Source organism: Meleagris gallopavo, chromosome 27, assembly GCF_905368555.1.
Source record: "Meleagris gallopavo chromosome 27, MGAL_WU_HG_1.1, whole genome shotgun sequence".
Taxonomy (NCBI): Eukaryota; Metazoa; Chordata; class Aves; order Galliformes; family Phasianidae; genus Meleagris; species Meleagris gallopavo.
Window position 1 is genome coordinate 1,098,386 of NC_139430.1, and position 19,842 is coordinate 1,118,227.

The 19,842-nt window shown below is 59.1% G+C and overlaps 1 protein-coding gene across 1 annotated transcript in view; it reads right to left on the reverse strand.

The window, feature by feature from the left end:
• INTS3 (integrator complex subunit 3) overlaps positions 1 to 19,842 on the reverse strand; it is a 31,729-nt gene that overhangs the window by 2,972 nt on the left and 8,915 nt on the right. The window contains 22 exon segments of the mRNA XM_085209852.1: positions 814 to 981; positions 1,104 to 1,152; positions 2,798 to 2,911; positions 3,118 to 3,193; positions 4,506 to 4,574; positions 6,073 to 6,164; positions 6,167 to 6,225; positions 6,330 to 6,449; positions 8,150 to 8,194; positions 8,565 to 8,668; positions 8,893 to 8,947; positions 9,551 to 9,680; positions 10,811 to 10,930; positions 11,540 to 11,646; positions 11,872 to 11,963; positions 13,003 to 13,082; positions 13,385 to 13,472; positions 13,898 to 14,089; positions 14,440 to 14,537; positions 16,615 to 16,744; positions 17,286 to 17,430; positions 19,776 to 19,842. Of these exon segments, the coding sequence (XP_085065978.1) occupies positions 814 to 981; positions 1,104 to 1,152; positions 2,798 to 2,911; positions 3,118 to 3,193; positions 4,506 to 4,574; positions 6,073 to 6,164; positions 6,167 to 6,225; positions 6,330 to 6,449; positions 8,150 to 8,194; positions 8,565 to 8,668; positions 8,893 to 8,947; positions 9,551 to 9,680; positions 10,811 to 10,930; positions 11,540 to 11,646; positions 11,872 to 11,963; positions 13,003 to 13,082; positions 13,385 to 13,472; positions 13,898 to 14,089; positions 14,440 to 14,537; positions 16,615 to 16,744; positions 17,286 to 17,430; positions 19,776 to 19,842 (2,200 nt within the window).

Below are 19,842 nucleotides of genomic sequence, written 5' to 3' on the forward strand. Positions count from 1 at the left end.
GACACACACAGCTATGGGGACACACGGCCATGGGGACAGACCTGGGGACATACGGCCATGGGGACACACACAGCTATGGGGACACACGGCCATGGGGACAGACCTGGGGACATACGGCCATGGGGACACACACAGCTATGGGGACACACGGCCATGGGGACAGACCTGGGGACATGCAGCCATGAGGACACACACAGCTATGGGGACACAGAAGCCAAGGACACACAGCCATGGGGACACAGGGGCCATGGGGATATGAGGCCATAGGGACAGCCCTGGGGACACACGGCCATAGGGACACACGGCCATAGGGACAGACCTGGGGTCATATAGGGACATATGGCCATGGGGACACACGGCCATGGAGGGGGGACATGGCCATAAGGACACACGGCCATAGGGACACACGGCCATAGGGACAGACCTGGGGTCATATAGGGACATATGGCCATGGGGACACACGGCCATGGAGGGGGAACACGGCCATAGGGACACACGGCCATAGGGACAGACCTGGGGTCATATAGGGACATATGGCCATGGGGACACAAGGCCATGGGGGGGGGACACGGCCATAGGGACACACGGCCATAGGGACACACGGCCATAGGGACACACGGCCATAGGGACAGACCCGGGGTCATGTAGGGACACGTGGCCATGGGGACACACAATTCCAGGGACACACAGCCATGGGATGCATGGCCGTGGGGTCAGCTGTGGGGACACACAGCCACGGGGACAGCCCTAAGGACACCCACCATAGGGACCCCCATCTCCCCCCCCCCCCCCCAGCCCGGCCCTCCCGCTCACCTCTGCCTCTTCCTGGGCAGGCTGTTGTTCTTGATGAGCAGCGCCTTGATGTGTTCGGCCAGCAGGTCGTCGTGCTTCAGCCCCCAGTGCCGCAGGATGCTGGTGGTGAACTGATCGTCGGGGTGGCACGGGCGGCTCAGCACCATCTTCACCATCTCCTCGCTGGGCCTGCGGTGGGGCAGCGGTGGGGCAGCAGTGGGGCACGCCAGGAAGGGGGGCCGAGAGCCCCGCTGCAGCCCCAAGGTGCTGCAGTGCCGTGGGTTGCGGCGCTGGGGCCGGGCAGCACTCACTTCTCTCGGCGCAGCTGCAGCAGCAAACAGGAGAGAGCCTCGGGGTGCTCTGCAAGGAGAGCGCAGGTCAGCAACGCGCAACACCGTGCTGTGCAGCACTGCGTGGCAGCACGCGGTAATGCACAGCGCTGCGGAGCACTGCACGGCACCTTGCAGCAATGCAGAGCACTGCAGAGCACTGCAGAGCACCTTGCAGCAATGCAGAGCACCATGCAGCAATGCACAGCGCTGCACAGCACTGCACAGCACCTTGCAGCAATGCAGAGCGCTGCACAGCACTGCAGAGCACCTTGCAGCAATGCAGAGCACTGCAGAGCACCTTGCAGCAATGCAGAGCACTGCAGAGCACCTTGCAGCAATGCAGAGCACCATGCAGCAATGCACAGCGCTGCACAGCACTGCACAGCACCTTGCAGCAATGCAGAGCACTGCACAGCACTGCAGAGCACCTTGCAGCACTGCAGAGCACTGCAGAGCACTGCAGAGCACCTTGCAGCAATGCACAGCACTGCACGGCACTGCACAGCACCTAGCAGCAATGCAGAGCAATGCAGGGCACTGCAGTGCACCATGCAGAGCAATGCAGGGCACTGCAGTGCACCATGCAGAGCAATGCAGGGCACTGCAGTGCACCATGCAGAGCAATGCAGTGCACTATGCAGCAATGCACAACACTGCAGAGCATCATGCAGCAATGCAGAGCACTGCAGAGCACCATGCAGCAATGCAGAGCACTGCAGAGCACTGCAGAGCACCATGCAGCAATGCAGAGCACTGCAGAGCACTGCAGAGCACCATGCAGCAATGCAGAGCACTGCACACAGCACTGTCCCATGCAGCACCCTGCAGCAATGCACAGCAGTGCACCAAACAGCACTGCACACTGTCCCATGCGGCACTGCGCAGCATGCAGCACAGCACCATGCAGCACATCACGCAGCAAGGCACCAATCCCACGCAGCACAGCACCATCCCATGCAGCACGGCACAGCACCATGCAGCACATCATGCAGCACATCATGCAGCACATCATGCAGCACATCATGCAGCACATCATGCAGCACATCATGCAGCACATCATGCAGCACATCATGCAGCACATCATGCAGCACAGCACACCACGCAGCACGGCACCACGCAGCACGGCACCACGCAGCACGGCACCACGCAGCACGGCACCGCACCATGCAGCAATGCAGAGCACCATGCAACACGGCACCGCACCATGCAGCACATCATGCAGCACAGCACACCACGCAGCACATCATGCAGCACGGCACACCACCATGCAGCACATCATGCAGCACATCATGCAGCACATCATGCAGCACATCATGCAGCACATCATGCAGCACATCATGCAGCACATCATGCAGCACATCATGCAGCAGGGCAGCACCGCACCATGCAGCACATCATGCAGCACGGCACACCATGCAGCACGGCACACCATGCAGCACGGCACACCATGCAGCACGGCACACCACCATGCAGCACATCATGCAGCAGGGCAGCACCGCACCATGCAGCACATCATGCAGCACGGCACACCATGCAACACGGCACACCACCATGCAGCACATCATGCAGCAGGGCAGCACAGCACCATGCAGCAGGGCAGCACCGCACCATGCAGCAGGGCAGCACCGCACCATGCAGCAGGGCAGCACCGCACCATGCAGCACGGCACTCACCTTTGTACTTGAGGTGCTGCAGGATGGGGATGATGGCCTCCAAGGGGATGCTGTGCGCCAGGAAGAGCTGCCACGTGCAGTACTGCTCAAAGGTCTCCCAGTCCAGGCTCTGAACTGAGGGGGGGACACAAACGAGCTGCTAATTAACGAGCTCAGGCTCGTCTTTGGAACTCCAAAGCTGGGTTGGGGCGACGGGAGCTGTGCCACAATGGGTCCCAATGTGGGGGGCACAGAGATCTGGGGGCTGCGGGCTCTGCAAACCCACAGGGATGGATGGGGAGGGTCGTGGGGTGCCCCCCCCCCGTAGGTGCAGCACTCACTGAGGATGTTGAGCACGGAATCCTTGCGGAACATGACGAGGTTCCCCATCATCACGTGGCAAACCAACTCCTGCAGCTGCAGGGAGAGCACGGGGTCAGCATCACTGCTCCACGGGCAGCATCTCGGTGCGAGCAGGGAGCCAGGAGGGAGCCCAGCACTCTGAGAGCTGCAGGTGGCTGCAAATTGGGGGCTGGGACCCCTGGGGGGGAGGGTGTGGAGGGGTCCCAGCCCCTCTCAGGAGGAAGTTTTTCCCCCAGAGGTGGGGAGGCAGTGGAACAGGTTGCCCAAGGAGGCTGTGGATCCCCATCCCTGCAGGCATTCGAGGCCAGGCTGGATGTGGCTCTGGGCAGCCTGGGCTGCTGGTTGGTGACCTGCACACAGCAGGGGTTGGAACTGATGGCCATCGTGGTCCTTTGCAACCCAGGCTGTTCTATGAGCCTATGATTCTATGAGTCAATGATTCCACGGGTCCCTATGGCGCTCCGTGGGTCCCTGTGGCACCCTATGGATCCTGATGGCACCCTGTGGGTCCCTACGGCACACTATAGGGTCTTATGGCACCCTGTGGGTCCCTAAGGCACACTATAGGGTTTTATGGCACCCTGTGGGTCCCTACGGCACACTATAGGGTCTTATGGCACCCTATGGATCCTTATGGCACCCTGTGGGTCCCTATGGCACACTATAGGGTCTTATGGCACCCTGTGGGTCCCTAAGGCACACTATAGGGTTTTATGGCACCCTGTGGGTCCCTAAGGCACACTATAGGGTCTTATGGCACCCTGTGGGTCCCTAAGGCACACTATAGGGTCTTATGGCACCCTATGGATCCTTATGGCACCCTGTGGGTCCCTAAGGCACACTATAGGGTCTTATGGCACCCTGTGGGTTCTCTGGGCAGCCTGGGCTGCTGGTTGGTGACCTGCACACAGCAGGGGTTGGAACTGATGGGCACTGTGCTCCTTTTTTATTTTTCAAACCCAGGCCATTCTAGGATTCTATGATTCTTTGATATGAGGTGTGCAGGGCTGGGCGAGGAGGCAGAGCCGTGGTGGGGAAAGGGGGGCAAAGAATCATAGGGAGGAATGAAGGAATTGCAGAAGGGAGTGGGGAGGAAATGCTGTGATTGGGAAAAGCTGAAGCTCAGCCCAGCCCAGGATTGGGGTTGGGGTACGGCGACGCATTGCAGCCCCACACAGCTGGGGGTTATGGGGCACAATGAGCTCCAGGTGAGCCCAAACAACGGGATTTACGGCACAGCAGCTCTGCAGACACAGCTGTCCCTTGGTTGCAGCTCAGGAGGAGGAACCCAGAGGGCGAAGGGGCACAGAGGAAGGTTTTCATCCTCCCGGGATTGCAGGGCAATGGAAGGCAGCTCCCACCTCACCTGTGCCGAGTCGATGACGGCCACGATCATATTGAGCAGCTCGCCGCTGCGCAGCGTCTCATCTGGGAACTGCAGGAGGGCAGAGCAAGGCCTGGGTCAGGGGGGGGGTTTGAGGAGGGGGGCACAGTGCTGTTGTGGGGATCCCCGCGTTCCCGTTCCCCTTCCTGCTTCCCCCAGCATGAGCAAATCCGGCATCAGTGGGAGGGGGGGGGGCAAAAGGCCATGGGGAAATGGTGGGGGGGGGCGGGGGGTTGAGCCCAGAGCTGGAGGGATGTGTGGGGATTCTGCTGCTGCTGTGTGCAATGTCACCTCCCAGCCCCCCGGCCCCAACTGTGGGGCATGGGGCAGTGTGAAGCCATACGGGGCAGTGTGGGGCCATACGGGGCCATACGGGGCCGTGTGGGGCCGTGTGGGGCCATACGGGGCCGTGTGGGGCCATATGGAGCAGGGAGATGGATGACCATTGGTCTCAGTGCAGCCATATGGGACCATATGGGGCCGTGTGGGGGCTCTATAGGGCCATGTGGGGCAGGGAGATGGATGACCATTGATCGCAATGTGGCCGTATGGGACCGTATGGGGCCATGTGGGGTTCTATAGGGCCATATGGAGCAGGGAGATGGATGACCATTGGTCTGAGTGCAGCCATATGGAACCGTATGGGGCTGTGTGGGGCCGTATGGGGCTCTATACGGCCATATAGGGCAGGGAAATGGATGACCATTGGTCTGAGTGCAGCCATATGGGGCCGTATGGGGCAGGGAGATGGATGACCATTGATCTCAATGCGGCCATATGGAGCCGTATGGGGCTCTATAGGGCCATATGGGGCAGGGAGATGGATGACCATTGGTCTCAGTGCAGCCATATGGAACCGTATGGGGCTGTATGGGGCTCTGTAGGGCCATATGGGGCAGGGAGATGGATGACCATTGGTCTGAGTGCAGCCATATGGGACCATATGGGGCCGTGTGGGGGCTTTATAGGGCCATATGGGGCAGGGAGATGGATGACCATTGGTCTGAGTGCAGCCATATGGGACCATATGGGGCCGTGTGGGGCTCTATAGGGCCATGTGGGGCAGGAAGATGGATGAGCACTGGTCTCAGTGCAGCCATATGGAACCGTATGGGGCTGCGTGGGGCCGTATGGGGCACGGAGATGGATGACCATTGGTCTCAGTGCAGCCATATGGGGCTCTATAGGGCCATATGGGGCAGGGAGATGGATGACCATTGGTCTCAGTGCAGCCATATGGGACCATATGGGGCTGTGTGGGGCCGTATGGGTCAAGGTGAGGGATGAGCATTGGTCTCAGTGCAGCCATATGGGACCATATGGGGCCGTGTGGGGGCTCTATAGGGCCATGTGGGGCAGGGAGATGGATGAGCATTGGTCTCAGTGCAGCTGTACGGGACTGTATGGGGCCATATGGGGCAGAGTGATGGATGACCGCTGGTCTCAACGCAGCCGTATGGGAGCATATGGGGCCGTACGGGGCTTCAGAAACAAAGCAACCCCACAACCCCCATCCCCACCCCCCCCAGCAGACCGGCGCCCGCCCCACCTCGGTGTAGATGGACGGGGTGAGGTAGCAGAGCAGCCGCACATCGTCCTCCTGGCAGGCCTTCATGTCCATCATCAGACACGTGTGCAGGTCCCCAGCTGCGTGGCCTGAGCGAAGGACTCATAAAGGTTCATCTTCCCTGCTGCTGCTTTGCTGGGGAAGAGGGGGGAGGGGGTGGGGGGGAAGAGTTGGGTGAGTGGGGAGGTGTGTGGGGGTGGGGGGGCTGAGTGGGGTCTCCCCAAAGCCCCGCTGCCTACCTGGCTTTTAGGTAATAGAGGAGGTGGTACCCGATCTTGGGCTGCTTCTGGTAGAGCTCCGAGAGGAGATCCAGCAGCAGGGAGAAGCCGCTGTTATCCTCCTGCATCTGGCACAGGTTCCTGGGGGGGAGTGGGGTGGGGGGGAGAGAGGGGGGATGGTGGTTGTGTGTAGGATGGGATACTGGGGGGGTGGGATATGGGGATGGGATATTGGAATGGGACACACACACTGGGGGTGGGATGCTGGGGGTGGGATGCTGGGGGTGGGATACAGGCTGAGGTTAGGATATTTGGGACAGGATATTTGGGATGGGGCACACACTGGGGGTGGGATATGGGGATACTGGGGGTGGGACACACAGTGGGGATGGGATGTGGGGATACTGGGGGTGGGATATGGGGATGGGATATGGGGATGGGACACACACACTGGGGGTGGGATGCTGGGGGTGGGATATAGGGGATGGGATACACGCTGAGGTTAGGATATTTGGGACAGGATATTTGGGATGGGGCACACACTGGGGGTGGGATATGGGGATACTGGGGGTGGGACACACAGTGGGGATGGGATGTGGGGATACTGGGGGTGGGATATGGGGATGGGATATGGGGATGGGACACACACACTGGGGGTGGGACATTGGGGGTGGGATACACACTGAGGTTAGGATATTCGGGACGGGATATTTGGGATGGGGCACACACTGGGGGTGGGATATGGGGATACTGGGGGTGGGATATGGGGATACTGGGGTGGGACACACACTGTGGGTGGGATATGGGGATACTGGGGGTGGGAGACACTGGGGATGGGACATGGGGATACTGGGGGTGGGACACACACTGGGGATGGGATATAGGGGATGGGATATGGGGATACTGGAGTGGGACACACAGTGGGGATGGGATGTGGGGATACTGGGGTGGGACACACAGTGGGGATGGGATGTGGGGATACTGGGGTGGGACACACAGTGGGGATGGGATATTGGAATGGGACACACACTGGGGGTGGGATATAGGGGGTGGGATACACGCTGAGGTTAGGATATTTGGGACAGGATATTTGGGATGGGGCACACACTGGGGGTGGGATATGGGGATATTGGGGGTGGGACACAGTGGGGATGGGACATGGGGATACTGGGGTGGGACACACACTGGGGATGGGATATAGGGGATGGGATATGGGGATACTGGGGGTGGGAGACACACTGGGGATGGGATATAGGGGATGGGATATGGGGATACTGGGGTGGGACACACACTGGGGATGGGATGTGGGGATACTGGGGGTGGGAGACACACTGGGGATGGGATATGGGGATACTGGGAATGGGAGACACACTGGGGGTGGGATATGGGGGATGGGATATAGGGGATGGGATATGGGGATACTGGGGTGGGACACACACTGGAGATGGGATATGGGGATACTGGGGACGTGACACACACTGGAGATGGGATATAGGGGATGGGATATGGGGATACTGGGGTGGGACACACACTGGGGATGGGATATGGGGATACTGGGGGTGGGACACACACTGGAGATGGGATATAGGGGATGGGATATGGGGATACTGGGGTGGGACACACACTGGGGATGGGATATGGGGATACTGGGGACATGACACACACTGGGGATGGGATATGGGGATACTGGGGACGTGACACACACTGGGGATGGGATATGGGGATACTGGGGACGTGACACACACTGGGGATGGGATATTGGGGCAGGACAAACACTGGGAACGGGACACTGGGATGGGACACAAGAAAGCCCTGCCTGGGCCACCTCAGAGCAGACCGACCTAAAAATGAGGTAGAGTGGCTTCCCCACCGACTCCTCCAGAGACCTGCAGGACAAACGCAGCGCTCAGAGCCCCGTGGGTCTCCCAAACAGGGGCAGAGCTGTGGGACCCCCAGGGCTCAGCCCCAACCGATGGGGTGAAGGGAATGGTCCTAAGAGGGCCCTGATGCTCCAGCCCCAATAACAGCCAGCAGGGAGGGAGGGAGCAGTGCTGGTTTGTGAGCGTGGCACCGAGAGCCCAGGCTGGGCGGCCTGAAGGGAGCTCTGACACCGTGGGTATGAGATGTGCTCCATGCTGACTGCTGGGGAACCCTGCAGAGCTGCTGCTTCCAAGCACAGCCTTCTGCAAACGGAGGAAGTTTTACTGGGAAAAGCCCTGGGGTGAAAGGATGAAACAGAGAGGAATAAATCCTTACTCCTCTGTGATCTCTTCTGGCAAAACCTCCCCGCGGAAGTGAGCCTTAAACAGCTCCTGGAGGCAGGAGGCAAGCACCGATAGCTGCTCGGAGTCAAAGTCCTCCTGGTGGGCAGAAAGGAAGGGATGAGGAGGGAGGGATGCTCACACCCTGCACGGGGCCACAGCAGCAGCGCTGGGAACGACCCCGAGCTGCTCAGGAGCAGCAAAAGCTGCAGGGCTGAGCAGCAGCAGGACCCCCCCCCCCACCTCCTGTGCAGCACTGCCATCCCCTGCAGCTGCGACCCACCGAGCTCAGCCCTGCAGAGGGCCAACACGGAGCCCTTTACCTCCAGGACTTGATCCACGATTTCCTGCATGACCTCACACTGAGCTTCCGTATCGCTGGAGCAGAAAAACAAGAGGAAATCCAAGTTAGAAAGGAAGATACTGTGAGAGTGCAGGATGAGGGGGCTTTGTGCTGAGCTGGCTCTGCTTGGGAGCCCCCCAGGCCCTGGTTTGGTGCCAGGAAGGCACAGCTACGAAGCACAGAATGCAGAGGTTGAGCCCTGGGGGAGTTCGCCTACTTACAAAATGCCCCAAGCAAGCTAAACAAATTGAATGACCGAAAGCATCAGATTAAATGCACTTAAAGCCATAAGCCATAAATTAGGTTAAAGCAGCCCGTTAAGCCAAGGACTGAAAAGCAAGAGCTGCTGACAGAGCCTTCCTTAGGTGGTGTCAATTCCAAGGTTGCTCAGAGCAGAGGTGGGAAACGTGCAGATATGTGCAACAGGCACAGCCCATGCAGGGATGCACTCACAGCCCCCACTGCCACCCGCACAGAAGGACGGAGCCCAAAGCCTTCTGCCTTCCCAGCACTGATGCAGAGAAGCAGAAAGTGCTGCTGTGCCCAGCTCTGAACCCGCAGGGCTGCATTACAGCACTGTGAGGTCTGGAACGTTGCTGCCCCAAAGACACCAACATCGTGGAACATCACAAACCGACCTCCCCTTCTGCAGCTGCAGAACTTTATCCTTCAGAGACTCATCCAGCTGGTCCAGGAACGGCGTGATGTCCACAGGTTCCTCCACAATGGTTTCTTTGATCGGATGAAACCTGAACTCCCTTTTCTTCCCTGCAACGAAGGAAGCATCTCTGGGATTGCCTGCAGCCCAGGGGCACCCGGGGCCGACCCCACTGCAGGGCTGTGCAATGGGACACGAGGGGTTTCCCAGTGCAGGGTGCAGCCTCCCTGCCTCACCCCTGGGAGGTGGCCGTGCTCAGGAAGGCAGCATGGGATGCAGGCATAGGGATGCACAGAGCTGGGCTTCCATCCAGCCCAGCTCCCAGAAGTGATGCTGTGCCCGTCTCCACGTGCACACACACACACAGGTTGCTGACTGCCTGCCTTCAGGTCTTCCCCATGCCCTCACCCATCTCATTCTGGGTCGTAGAAACCAACTGCAGCACAGCCCAGGGGTGCTGAGGCCAACGCAGAAGCCCTCGCAAAGGGAGCAGTGATGATGGAATGGGGCAAACGATGGCATCCCCCTTTGCAGAAATCTCTGCGCGTGGCCTCTGACCCTGAGCCCCAACAACTGCAGTCAGTGCCACATCCCACACCTCATCCTGGGGCTGTGGTCCCCCCCCCCACTGCCTAAAGGAGCAGCAGAAACCCCCAGAGCCTGACTACCAGGATCAGGACCCGCTGGTGATGCCTCCTCCAGCCCCAGGGAGCCAGCAGAAGGATTCCAGCCCTGTGCACCCTGCTCAGCCCCACGGCTTCGAGAGGGGCTCACAGAGGCCTCCAATGAGCGTAATGAAAACCATGTGGCTGAGCAATGAGAAGACTGAGCCTCGGCAGCAGCCTGAGAACAGGGACAGCCTGTTCCCAAAGGACCCACAGCACAGACTGCTCGTCACATAAGAGTGGGGTGTTGGAGCAGAAAGGCATCCGGAGGGGGCCGTGGGGTGGAGAGAGCTACGATGGATGGTGCTGAGCCATGGGGCAGAGCACCATGCAAGCAGATGAGGCCAACAACTTTCCTTTGAGTGCAGAGCTGTGTCAGCCCTTCAGAGACCAGCATGCAGCAGAGCCCAGGGCTGAGCACCTCTTGCAAAAGGAAATCTGGTTTTCGAGATCCGGGTCTGCTCGGAGCACGGGAATCTCTACTGCTGATGGGAAAGTTGTTGTGCAGGAGGTGGTGCTCGTGGATGCTGCCTGGGGCTGTTCCAGCACTGCTGCTCACACCCTGCAGCTCTCACCTTTGCTATTCAGGTCCTCTTCATCATCACTGAACGCAGCCTCGGCGTTGTCATAGCAACTGTCATCTTTGTCTGACATGTGATTGTCCATCTCCATGGAAACGGGCTCCTCAATTTTGACTGTGGGTACAAAGGCAAAGGAGTGAGAGCAGAGAAAGGATGGGATGGATGGCTCCCGGCACAGCCGCAGGGCAGGACGGGCTCTGCACAGGGCTGGGAGCTGAGGAGCTCTGCAAAGGGCAGAGAGGTTCAGGGTGAGTAAAGCACCCTGCCCAGCTCATCCTGGGGATGGGACCTCGTGCAGCTCCATGCAGCCATTCCCACGTGCTGCAGGGCTGCATGGAGCAGCTCAGCACCACGTGGGGCTGCTGGGGAGGTGGGTTTTGCTGATGCTATGGGGAAAGCAGACGGGCTACAGGCACCGTCCTTTGGTAGGGCTGGCAAAGCAGCAGCACTCTCTCCAGTTAAATACAGGTTAGAAATGCTTGCTCTCTGTTTAACCTAATTAAGGCTAATCAGTGAGCATGCGGAGGGTAAGCACCTCCTGTGGAGCAGAGGGAGGACAGGGTAGTGTGTGCCTTTAGCATGCTACAAGGCTGAGATGAGGGCAGATCACGGGCACGTGGGCACGCAGAGCTCTCCCTGGAGCCCCACTCTTGACCTCCCAGAGGCAGCCGTGCTCTGGGACAGCACTGCTGCAGCCCCCCCTGCTTCCCACCCCCTCATTACCTTCAATGGGGGGCGAGGGGGAGCTGCAGAACTCTGGGAACTTCTCCCTCAGCATGGCTCGGAGCTCTTTGTCCAGCTTGGGGTTGTCAAAGAGAGGGGCCAGGTGGCTGTGGAAGGAAGGGGATGAAAAAGAACCGGGATGCAGCCCCTGCTTCCCTGCAGAGCTGAAGCCCCGTGGCAAGGCTCACCAGAGCCTCCAGCGCAGCCCCCCAAAAACCCCCTGGCAGCCCTGGGGTTCACCCTCCTGGTCCCACCAGGTTTGCTAAGAGCGGACCCGGGGAGGTTGGTGCACAGCAGCTCTGCCCATGCAGCAGAACCCAGCGATGCCTTACGCGAGGACGCGCTTCTCCACGATGTGGGTGAGGGAGTTGAAGACCCCCTGCCGAACGTGAGCTTCCAGCGGGGGGTAGAAGTTGGGAATGATCTGAAAGGGAGAGAACACGATGGCATCAGTGCCTTCCAGGACGCAGCCAGCTCCAGCTGTGGCTGCCCAAGGTTGGGCTGGATGGGTTCTGAGCACCCAACGGAGCTACGGGTGCCCCCGTTTGCTGCAGGGGAGCTGCATGAGATGGCTTTCAAAGGTCTCTTCCAACCCCAAGTGCTCTGTGATGCCAGGAGCCCCGCTGCTCTTGTTTGAGAGGGGTGGGAGAGCTGAGTGCAGCATCTCAGGTGAAGGAGCTGCCCATGCTTGGTTCCCTGCCCCGCAGAGCAGCCTGCACATCTCCCAGGGGTGAGAAAACCACACAGGTGCTGCCTTGGGGGCTGCAAAAGGCCCTGGAGGCAGAGCTGTGCTCCAAGCAGCAGCTGCAGGAGAGGGGGAGTAAGAGATGGGACCGTGGGCAACATTCTGCTCCGTCCACACACAGCTCTGCTTCTGGAGGAAAGAAAACAACTCCCTGAAATGAGGCTCAGCCCAGGAACCTTCCACCCAGATCCTGAGTCAGCTGCTGCTGTTGGACACACACAGCTCTGGGATTCTGCTTCCAAGAAGCCCATCAGCTCTCCCTGGGACCCAATGACCAGAACCAGCCCTGGGGGGCACAGCCCCACGTCCTGCCCAAGGACAAAGGGAGGATGAAAGGAGACTTGGGCTGGGGAACATCGAATCCAGATTGTGTTTACCCCCGGGGGGCGACGCTGGGCCAAACAATGCATTCAGTACTGCTACAGGGGAACAATTCAGAAGCCTTTTTCCTAATCCTCATCCTTCTGGAAGGGTTGATTTGCAGAGCTAGGAAGTTTTGCATGTGTTCCCACTAATGAAGGACACGTGGGTCCACACTTGGTGCTCCAGAAGCAGCCCTGGAGTAGCAACCGTGCTGGTTGGTGGCTGCTTTGTTTGTGCTGCACTGGTGGTGCCTGCAGGGTGAGGCTGTGCAGCTCTGGGGACGGCATCCAGCAGAGCGTGGGGAGGGGATTTGGCTGCAGCCCCTAAAAGAAGCTGCATGGAGGGAGCAGCTCACCCGGCACATGAAATCCAGCAGCGTGGCGGTGATGGCAGGGTGAGGCTTCATGGAGTGATGCATCACAAGAATGGCAGGCTCTGGTGGGAGAAAGCAGGGAGCACAGTGCTGAGAGCCCCGGAGATGCCCACAGCCCCTCCTGCTGCCCTATAAGTGCTATAAGAGGGTACTTCTGGCTCCTCGCAGCTCTCACCCAGCTCCCCGGATTTCAGGCAGCCAAACTGGGCACCTGCTGACCATCACAGCAGCCCCCCATGGGCTGGAGAACCCACGGAAGGAGACTGATGCTCTCTGGAGACGATGTGTTGGGCCTTTCCCACCTGACCCCACTGCCTCTGCCAGCTCCAAAAGCCATCACCCCCTTTCCCAACCCCCACAGTACCTATATTCATGATGCTGTCCTTCTCAGGGTTGAAGAAGAGCCAATCATAGAACAGAGCCAGTTTGGCATTCGAAGCAGCAACATTGGACTGGAGAAGGAAAACAAACAAACAAACAAAGAATGATTTGATTCATGGGTGAGCTTTCAGACCAGGTGGGAAAATTCCTGAGCAAAAAGTGAAGGGACCTCCTGCTGCACGCGCTCCTGCACAGACCTTAGAGGCATCCAAGCACGTAAAGCAAAAACAAAGGGTGTGATAAGATGGAAGGTGAAGCTGGGAAAGTCGATCCCAAAGGATCTAACACGTGGCAGAGCCAAAGTTGGAATGCAGAGCATGCAACAGCCCGATGCCATCGCTGCCCTGCAGCTCCTGACCCCCAAACTCACAGCAGCAGGAGGTCACCCCCAGCGCAGGGAAGGGATCCCACACGGCTCTCAGCTTACAGGACTTTGGGGGATCACAGAGGAGGGGCCGTGAGGGCAGCGGGAGCAGCAAGGGCTGTCAGAACTCACCGTGCAGGTGGTGAGCAGCCACCCGATGATGGCCCAGCGAGGCAGGATGTCGGAGCTGAGCACCTCGTTGGACGGGTGCACCACGCCGCAGATGTAACGGATGAGGTCGCAGCGCAGGGACTGGCTGTCAGGGGTGGACAGGTACTGCCTCTGGAACCAGTCCTGGTACCGCTTCTGCTGCCCGAACCGCACCTGAAGGGGAAGGGCAAAGTGTGGGTTTTTGCTCAGGAGATGCTTAAAGCCCAGCTCGGGACCACCCGCCCCGCAGCAGCACTCAGCCTGGCCAGGGGGGAGCAGACGGGGTGGATGTGCATGGCTGTAAGCACAGATAAGAGCTCCGTGCTGTCACCGAGCAGCTCCCGGGCCTCTCGCACAGCACTGCTGCTGTCAGAGCTCTGATAACCCACCGCAGAGCAGCCTTTGCTGCCTTGGAAAGCAGCCAGGCCGAAGCAGAGCTCCCTGCAGCCCACCCCGCATCAGCACCCGGCTCTGCTCGGGGTGCCCTCCGTCCCCACGTGGGGGTGGGTGAGGGCTCTGCTCACCCTCGAGGTCATGAAGAGCAGTTTGGTCTCCATGTCGGGGGTGAGGCGGCACGCCAGGAATTTACGCGAGGTCCTGGACTGGAGGAGCTGTAGGACACCTGCAGGGAGATGGATGGGGTTATGGGCTGCACAGACCCAGCAGGGATGCACTGGTGGGGGGGGAGGTCAGCTCAGAGTGCTTCCTTCTTCAATGCTGAAGGCACTGGGACTGGAGAGAGATCATGATTTTGGCTGGGAATGGCCCTGCTGGAACAACCCTCGTCCAGAGAAAGCTTTGTCAGAGAGCAGCAGTGTGGAAGGAGGGGGGTGGGGGATGTGCAGCACAGCAGAACGGGATCTGGAGGAGGGATGAAGGAATGCAGACACTGAGCCTCAACACGGAGCATTCCCCATCTGACCCATAGGGAAGCAGCACAGCGATGCCCCCCGGCTGATCCCTACTGCTCCTCCCAGGGCTTCAGGTGCAGCACACAGCAGCAGACAGCAGGGCTGGAGGACTCACAGAATCCTCCAGGCTCTGCAGCACGAACCCCCGGTGTGAAGGCACCCTGCTGCAACGCTCAGACGTATAAAAAGCCTCACGTGCATGGAAAAGGCAGGGGAAGCAGGAGGGGAGATTGCAAAAGCCGCTTTCGTTCCCAAAGAGCTGCAAAGAAGAGAAATTTATGGCTTGAGTGGAGGCTGTGCTGCTGCTGGACGGGACCTGAAGGATTTACAGCATGCTGCTCCATGCAGACAGGCGGGCGCCGGAGCTGCGCAGGGCTCAGCCTGCTCAGAACTCACACTGCAGGGCTGCAGGGGGGAACTGCAGAGTGCAGCAGAGCTTGGGGGAAAGGGTGAAGAGCTGCAGGACACCCGGCTGCATGACAGCTCCTCGGGTCAGCTCCGTGTGCTGCCAGGCAAATAGGTGGTAAATACAAACTATGGGACCAAGGGAATAAGGGCAAAAGCCACAGCGTTTGTCAGCAGGGAAGGAAGGAGCTGGGGGCACTGATGTCAGCCCCCACTCAGTATCGTTCCGTGGGGCCACTGGGCTCCAAGTGCAGCAAACCAGGGAGCCACTGGCTGCTCTTGCTGACGTGGGAAGGGACACAAAGCAGCAGGGATGCCTATCAGGTGCCCCACAACACACGCGAGCTGCTGTGAAGATCCAGAGGTGAGAAAAGCCACCAGTGGGGCCGAGCCCCTGCAAGCCCCCCCGAGACCCCAAAAAGCGGAATGCTGTCCCTGCAGCCTCCAGCCAGCATGGCACTCAGTGAGAACCGACAGGAGAGATTCTGGAGCTGGAAAAGCAGCCAAAGAGCTGCACTGAGGAGCATTTAATCAGCAGGCATGCTGCCCCTTCCCCTGGGCACAATCTGTGGTCTTTAACGTGGCATTAATGCGGCCCCAGAGAGCAGAGCAGGCGCTGGGCCGGGAGGGAGGGGGGAAAAACACTTTAAAGCCCTGCATCTGAGGGCTCACTGCAGACAGATAATGATGCGACAGCCCCGAGAGCAGTTAATAATTCATAGCAATAAGACCCATAAATAAAACACTCTCTCTGCCACATCCACCCTAACCCAGGCAGCGCAGAGCGCATCGCAGCTGAGCGTTTGGTGGAAAGCTGCAGAGATGAATGGAATCCCATTCAGAAAGAGGCAACTGCTGCACCCCCTGGGTTTGTGCTTCAGTGCTACTGGGATTCCTTGGGGCTCACGTTGGAGAGAAGCTCGGATATCACCTATCTTTGTGTTCCTGCTCATCTCAGCAGCTCACAGAAACACAAACTGAAGTGTTTGCAATGATGCAATCCCATGACTGCTGTCACAGGCTGCGTTCTCACGGTCTGCCAGCACGGTTTGAAACCCAAACGCCTCTTAGGAAGCTTCTGCAGCATTTAAGACAGTGGCAGAAGCTGTCCAGTGCCAGAGGTGGTGGTGGGAGAGCAGAGCAGCTGTTGCTCAGCCCCAGTGGTCAGTCCTGGGGGAACCTCCTTCCCCTTAGCGATGAGATGGGCTCTGCAAGAAGCCACGTGGGCCTCAGCACTAACAGAGGTGGAACCACACGGTGTCATTACAGCTCTCTGCACGCACCCAGGGTGCTGTGCTTGACAGCAGCCCCAGCTTTGGGGCCAGCGGGGCCGGATCAGTGGGGCAGGATGGGCTCAGCCCCCAAGGCACAGCCCCTACCCACCTGTGAACTGCGTGCTGAGCACCTGTGGGTTGTGGATGATGTCCTTCCAGAGCTGCTCAAACTCAGGGATCCTGGCCACGTTCTGCAGGAGCCGCACGAGGTCACGGCCGATCATGAAGCAGTCCATGAACTGGGGGGGAGGAAAGGAGAGGAAAAACATCACGTTGAGTGCTCACCTGATGTGGGGGGGGGGGGGGGGGGAGAAAGAGGAACACGCAGTCCTTCAGGCTGAGGCTGGTGGCAGATGATTCATCCTGTGCACAAGACTTCCACCCCTACCCCTGGCACAGTGCCCCTCTTTGAAGCCCGCAGGTTGGGAGAGGCAGGCTGACAGGCGGGAAGGTCAGCAGCTATTTTAAAATGTTCCCTCTCTTGTAAAGCAAACAATCAGCCCATAAATCTGACATTTTCTCTCCAGGATCTCAGCCAGTCTCTGAAGCTGGGGGTTGTGACATCGGTCCCTCTCAACCCGGAGGGAGGAGGGGGAGGGTGGGCAGCGCCGTGGCAAAGGATGGGGTGAGGACACGGGGACACAGAGCGGGAGCTCAGCCTTGGTGGGGATGAACCACGAGCTGCCTGCGCGCTTGGGGAGACCATAAGGAAGCAACACAGCCTCCACCAGCGCTGCTGGAGGAACGCAGTGTGAACATGGAGGGCCCTGCTCTGCTCACCCGTTCCCGGAGGAGGGAGATGCAGAAATCCACCTCCTTCTGGCGCAGCGCCTGCAGCGGAGCCGTGCCGTGGTGGTCCACGATGAGCCTCAGGTAGGTGTACACAGCCATGGCTATCAGGATGCTGCTCTTCAGTACCCATTCCCTGCAAAGGAAGTGCAAAAAAAAAAAACAAAACAACAAAAACACCCCATTTTCAGCCACGACTTAGAGAACACCACAACAAGAAGGGCCTGAAGGAGAGGAGCAGTGCAGGGCCACGCTCTGATCGTCCCCTTTGCATCCCCGGGGCCTCTGCCACAGCAATCAGAGCGCTCCTAACAGCCAGCTGGGGAGCAAACACGGGGAGCAGCTCTGCAAACAGCTGCGGTCTCAATGCACAGCCTGCCACGAGAGCAGCTTTGCCCATCATTGGTCCCCATATGCTCCCATGGAGGTGCTGCTGCCCCACGCTGCAACCAGAAAGCAGCCAGAGGGGCAGGAGGCAAAGCGCAGCCAGATGGAAAAGGCAGGAGGGTAGAATGGGGAGAAAGAGCCACGCTGGGGGTCAGACAGTGGGGAGAAGTGCAAGAAGGAGGGGGATGCATCCGCTCTGCTTTTCCACCCAGGAGGGCAGTGAGCGGTGCTGGGGCTGGATTTGTTTCTCAGCCGCCCCGCTGGGTGTGCCGCCTTCTCTGCTCTCCCTTATCTGCCTGCAACAATAAATCCTCTCCGTCCATAAAACCGACCCAGTCAGCCTGGCTGTTGGCGCCGGGTGCCAGGAACGGGCCAGGCCGGCGCGCTGCCTCCGCTGATTGATGGCCCTCGGCATCTCCCTAAATCACAGCCTGCCCGAATGCTGCTGCCACCTGAAGAGCCACGGCCTGGGGGACAGACGGGTCAGCAGCCCTAAATCACCGGGGGGAACCTGGGAAAGCTCCTCGCTGGGTGCTGGCAGCTGTTAATTAGTGAGCTGGGCACTGCGCAAAGGTTACGTCCAGGGAGGATGCGGCAGTAATTAAGAGATCCCGGTGAGGTGTGGGGTCAGCACTCCCCCCTTCTCCCACTGTGAGCTGTGCAGAAAATAAATAAAAATGTCCAAAAGGATCGGGGGGGGCTGCCCACACCCCCGGGACCCATTGATTTGGAGGCAGAAAAACGCAGCCCTTGGGGAAGCGCTGCCATCAGCAGCCGAGCGCCGTGGGGCTGCGGAGAGGCAGCTTTGTTGGGCCTGGTTTTAATTAAAGCAAGCACTCAATGCTCCGAATGTGGAATCAGACCTTCACCCGTGTGGCTTTAATTAAAGCTCTGGTTCTCCTCCTAATCAAAGTGCAGAAATCCCGGCAATGAGCTGCAGGTTGCACCCCGGGCTCCTTCCCAACCCTCAGCTCTCTCCTTGTGCTGCTTCCGAGCCGCTGCACCGACACACAGCAGCGCCTTCATCAGCAGCCAAAGCTTCTCCTCTCCCATCTGCTCCTCTGACAAACTCCTCCAGCAGCCACGCTCGGATTTCCCTCAGCTCTCCTGCAGAGCTGAAGGCAGATGTGGCCAGAGCTGCTCCTCCTGTGCTCAGGACGGCTGCATCCGCTGGTTTGCAATGGAAGAGCTGCGCCGTGCTCAGGGTGGAGATGCTCTATGCAAAGTGCAGGTGGGCAGCAGTGCACGGTGAGAGGCTCAGATGGGACAGAGGAGCTGAGCTCAGCACAGGGGGAGTCCAGAAGTGCTAAAGAAGAGCAGAAATGGGACGAGCCCAGGACAGAGTGGGGGTCTCTCCCTCTCGCAGAGTCTCTGCACGGTGCTGCCTCCTGCACACAGAGGCAGTAGGTGGCACTCACAGCTGTTCCCAGGGCCAAAGAAATGCTTTAACCACCTGCTAGTTCACCACAGCAATAAGAGAATCGCTGCTCTTACCGACAGCCCTCGGTGAAAAGCTATTTACAAGCAAGGACTGCCGCAGCTTATCGCCAATTAGCGGCTGCTTTGCCAACAAAGGACAACGCTGAGCCCACAGGACAACGCTTCCCAGCTGGCCAACCCCCAACAAATCGAAGTTGCAGCCCCAGCGAGGCAGAAGCTGTTTATACACAGGAAGCTTTTTGGGCAATTAACTCTGTCCTACTCCCCCCCAAAAGGAACACCTCCCCCGTAGGCTGGGGATGCTCAGGAGGAAAAATATTCCTGGGATCAGCTCTGAGCCACGCGTGCACCGTCAGCGCAGGGCAGCTTCAAACCTTGTGCAACGCAGCCCCTGAGGTTGGCTGGTTAATGGAAAGACTTGAGGACAATCCCACAGCGAGAGGGTTTGGAGAGCTAGAAATGCACACCACGGCTTGGAAACACTGCACACCACAGCCCGGAAACACGGCTGGGGACACAGGGAGGGGACACAGGGGGGCTTCTGCATAGGAAACCCCATTGGCACGCTCCTGTTTGCACCATCACTGCATCCAGTGCCACCATCCTGCACTCAGCACAGCAGGAAAGCTCCCACCTGCCCCGTCCCACCGGTACCTCTGCTCCGTCAGGATCTCCAGGACGTTCTCTGCCAGCCAAATGTTCTTTGCTGTCACGTCCCCCC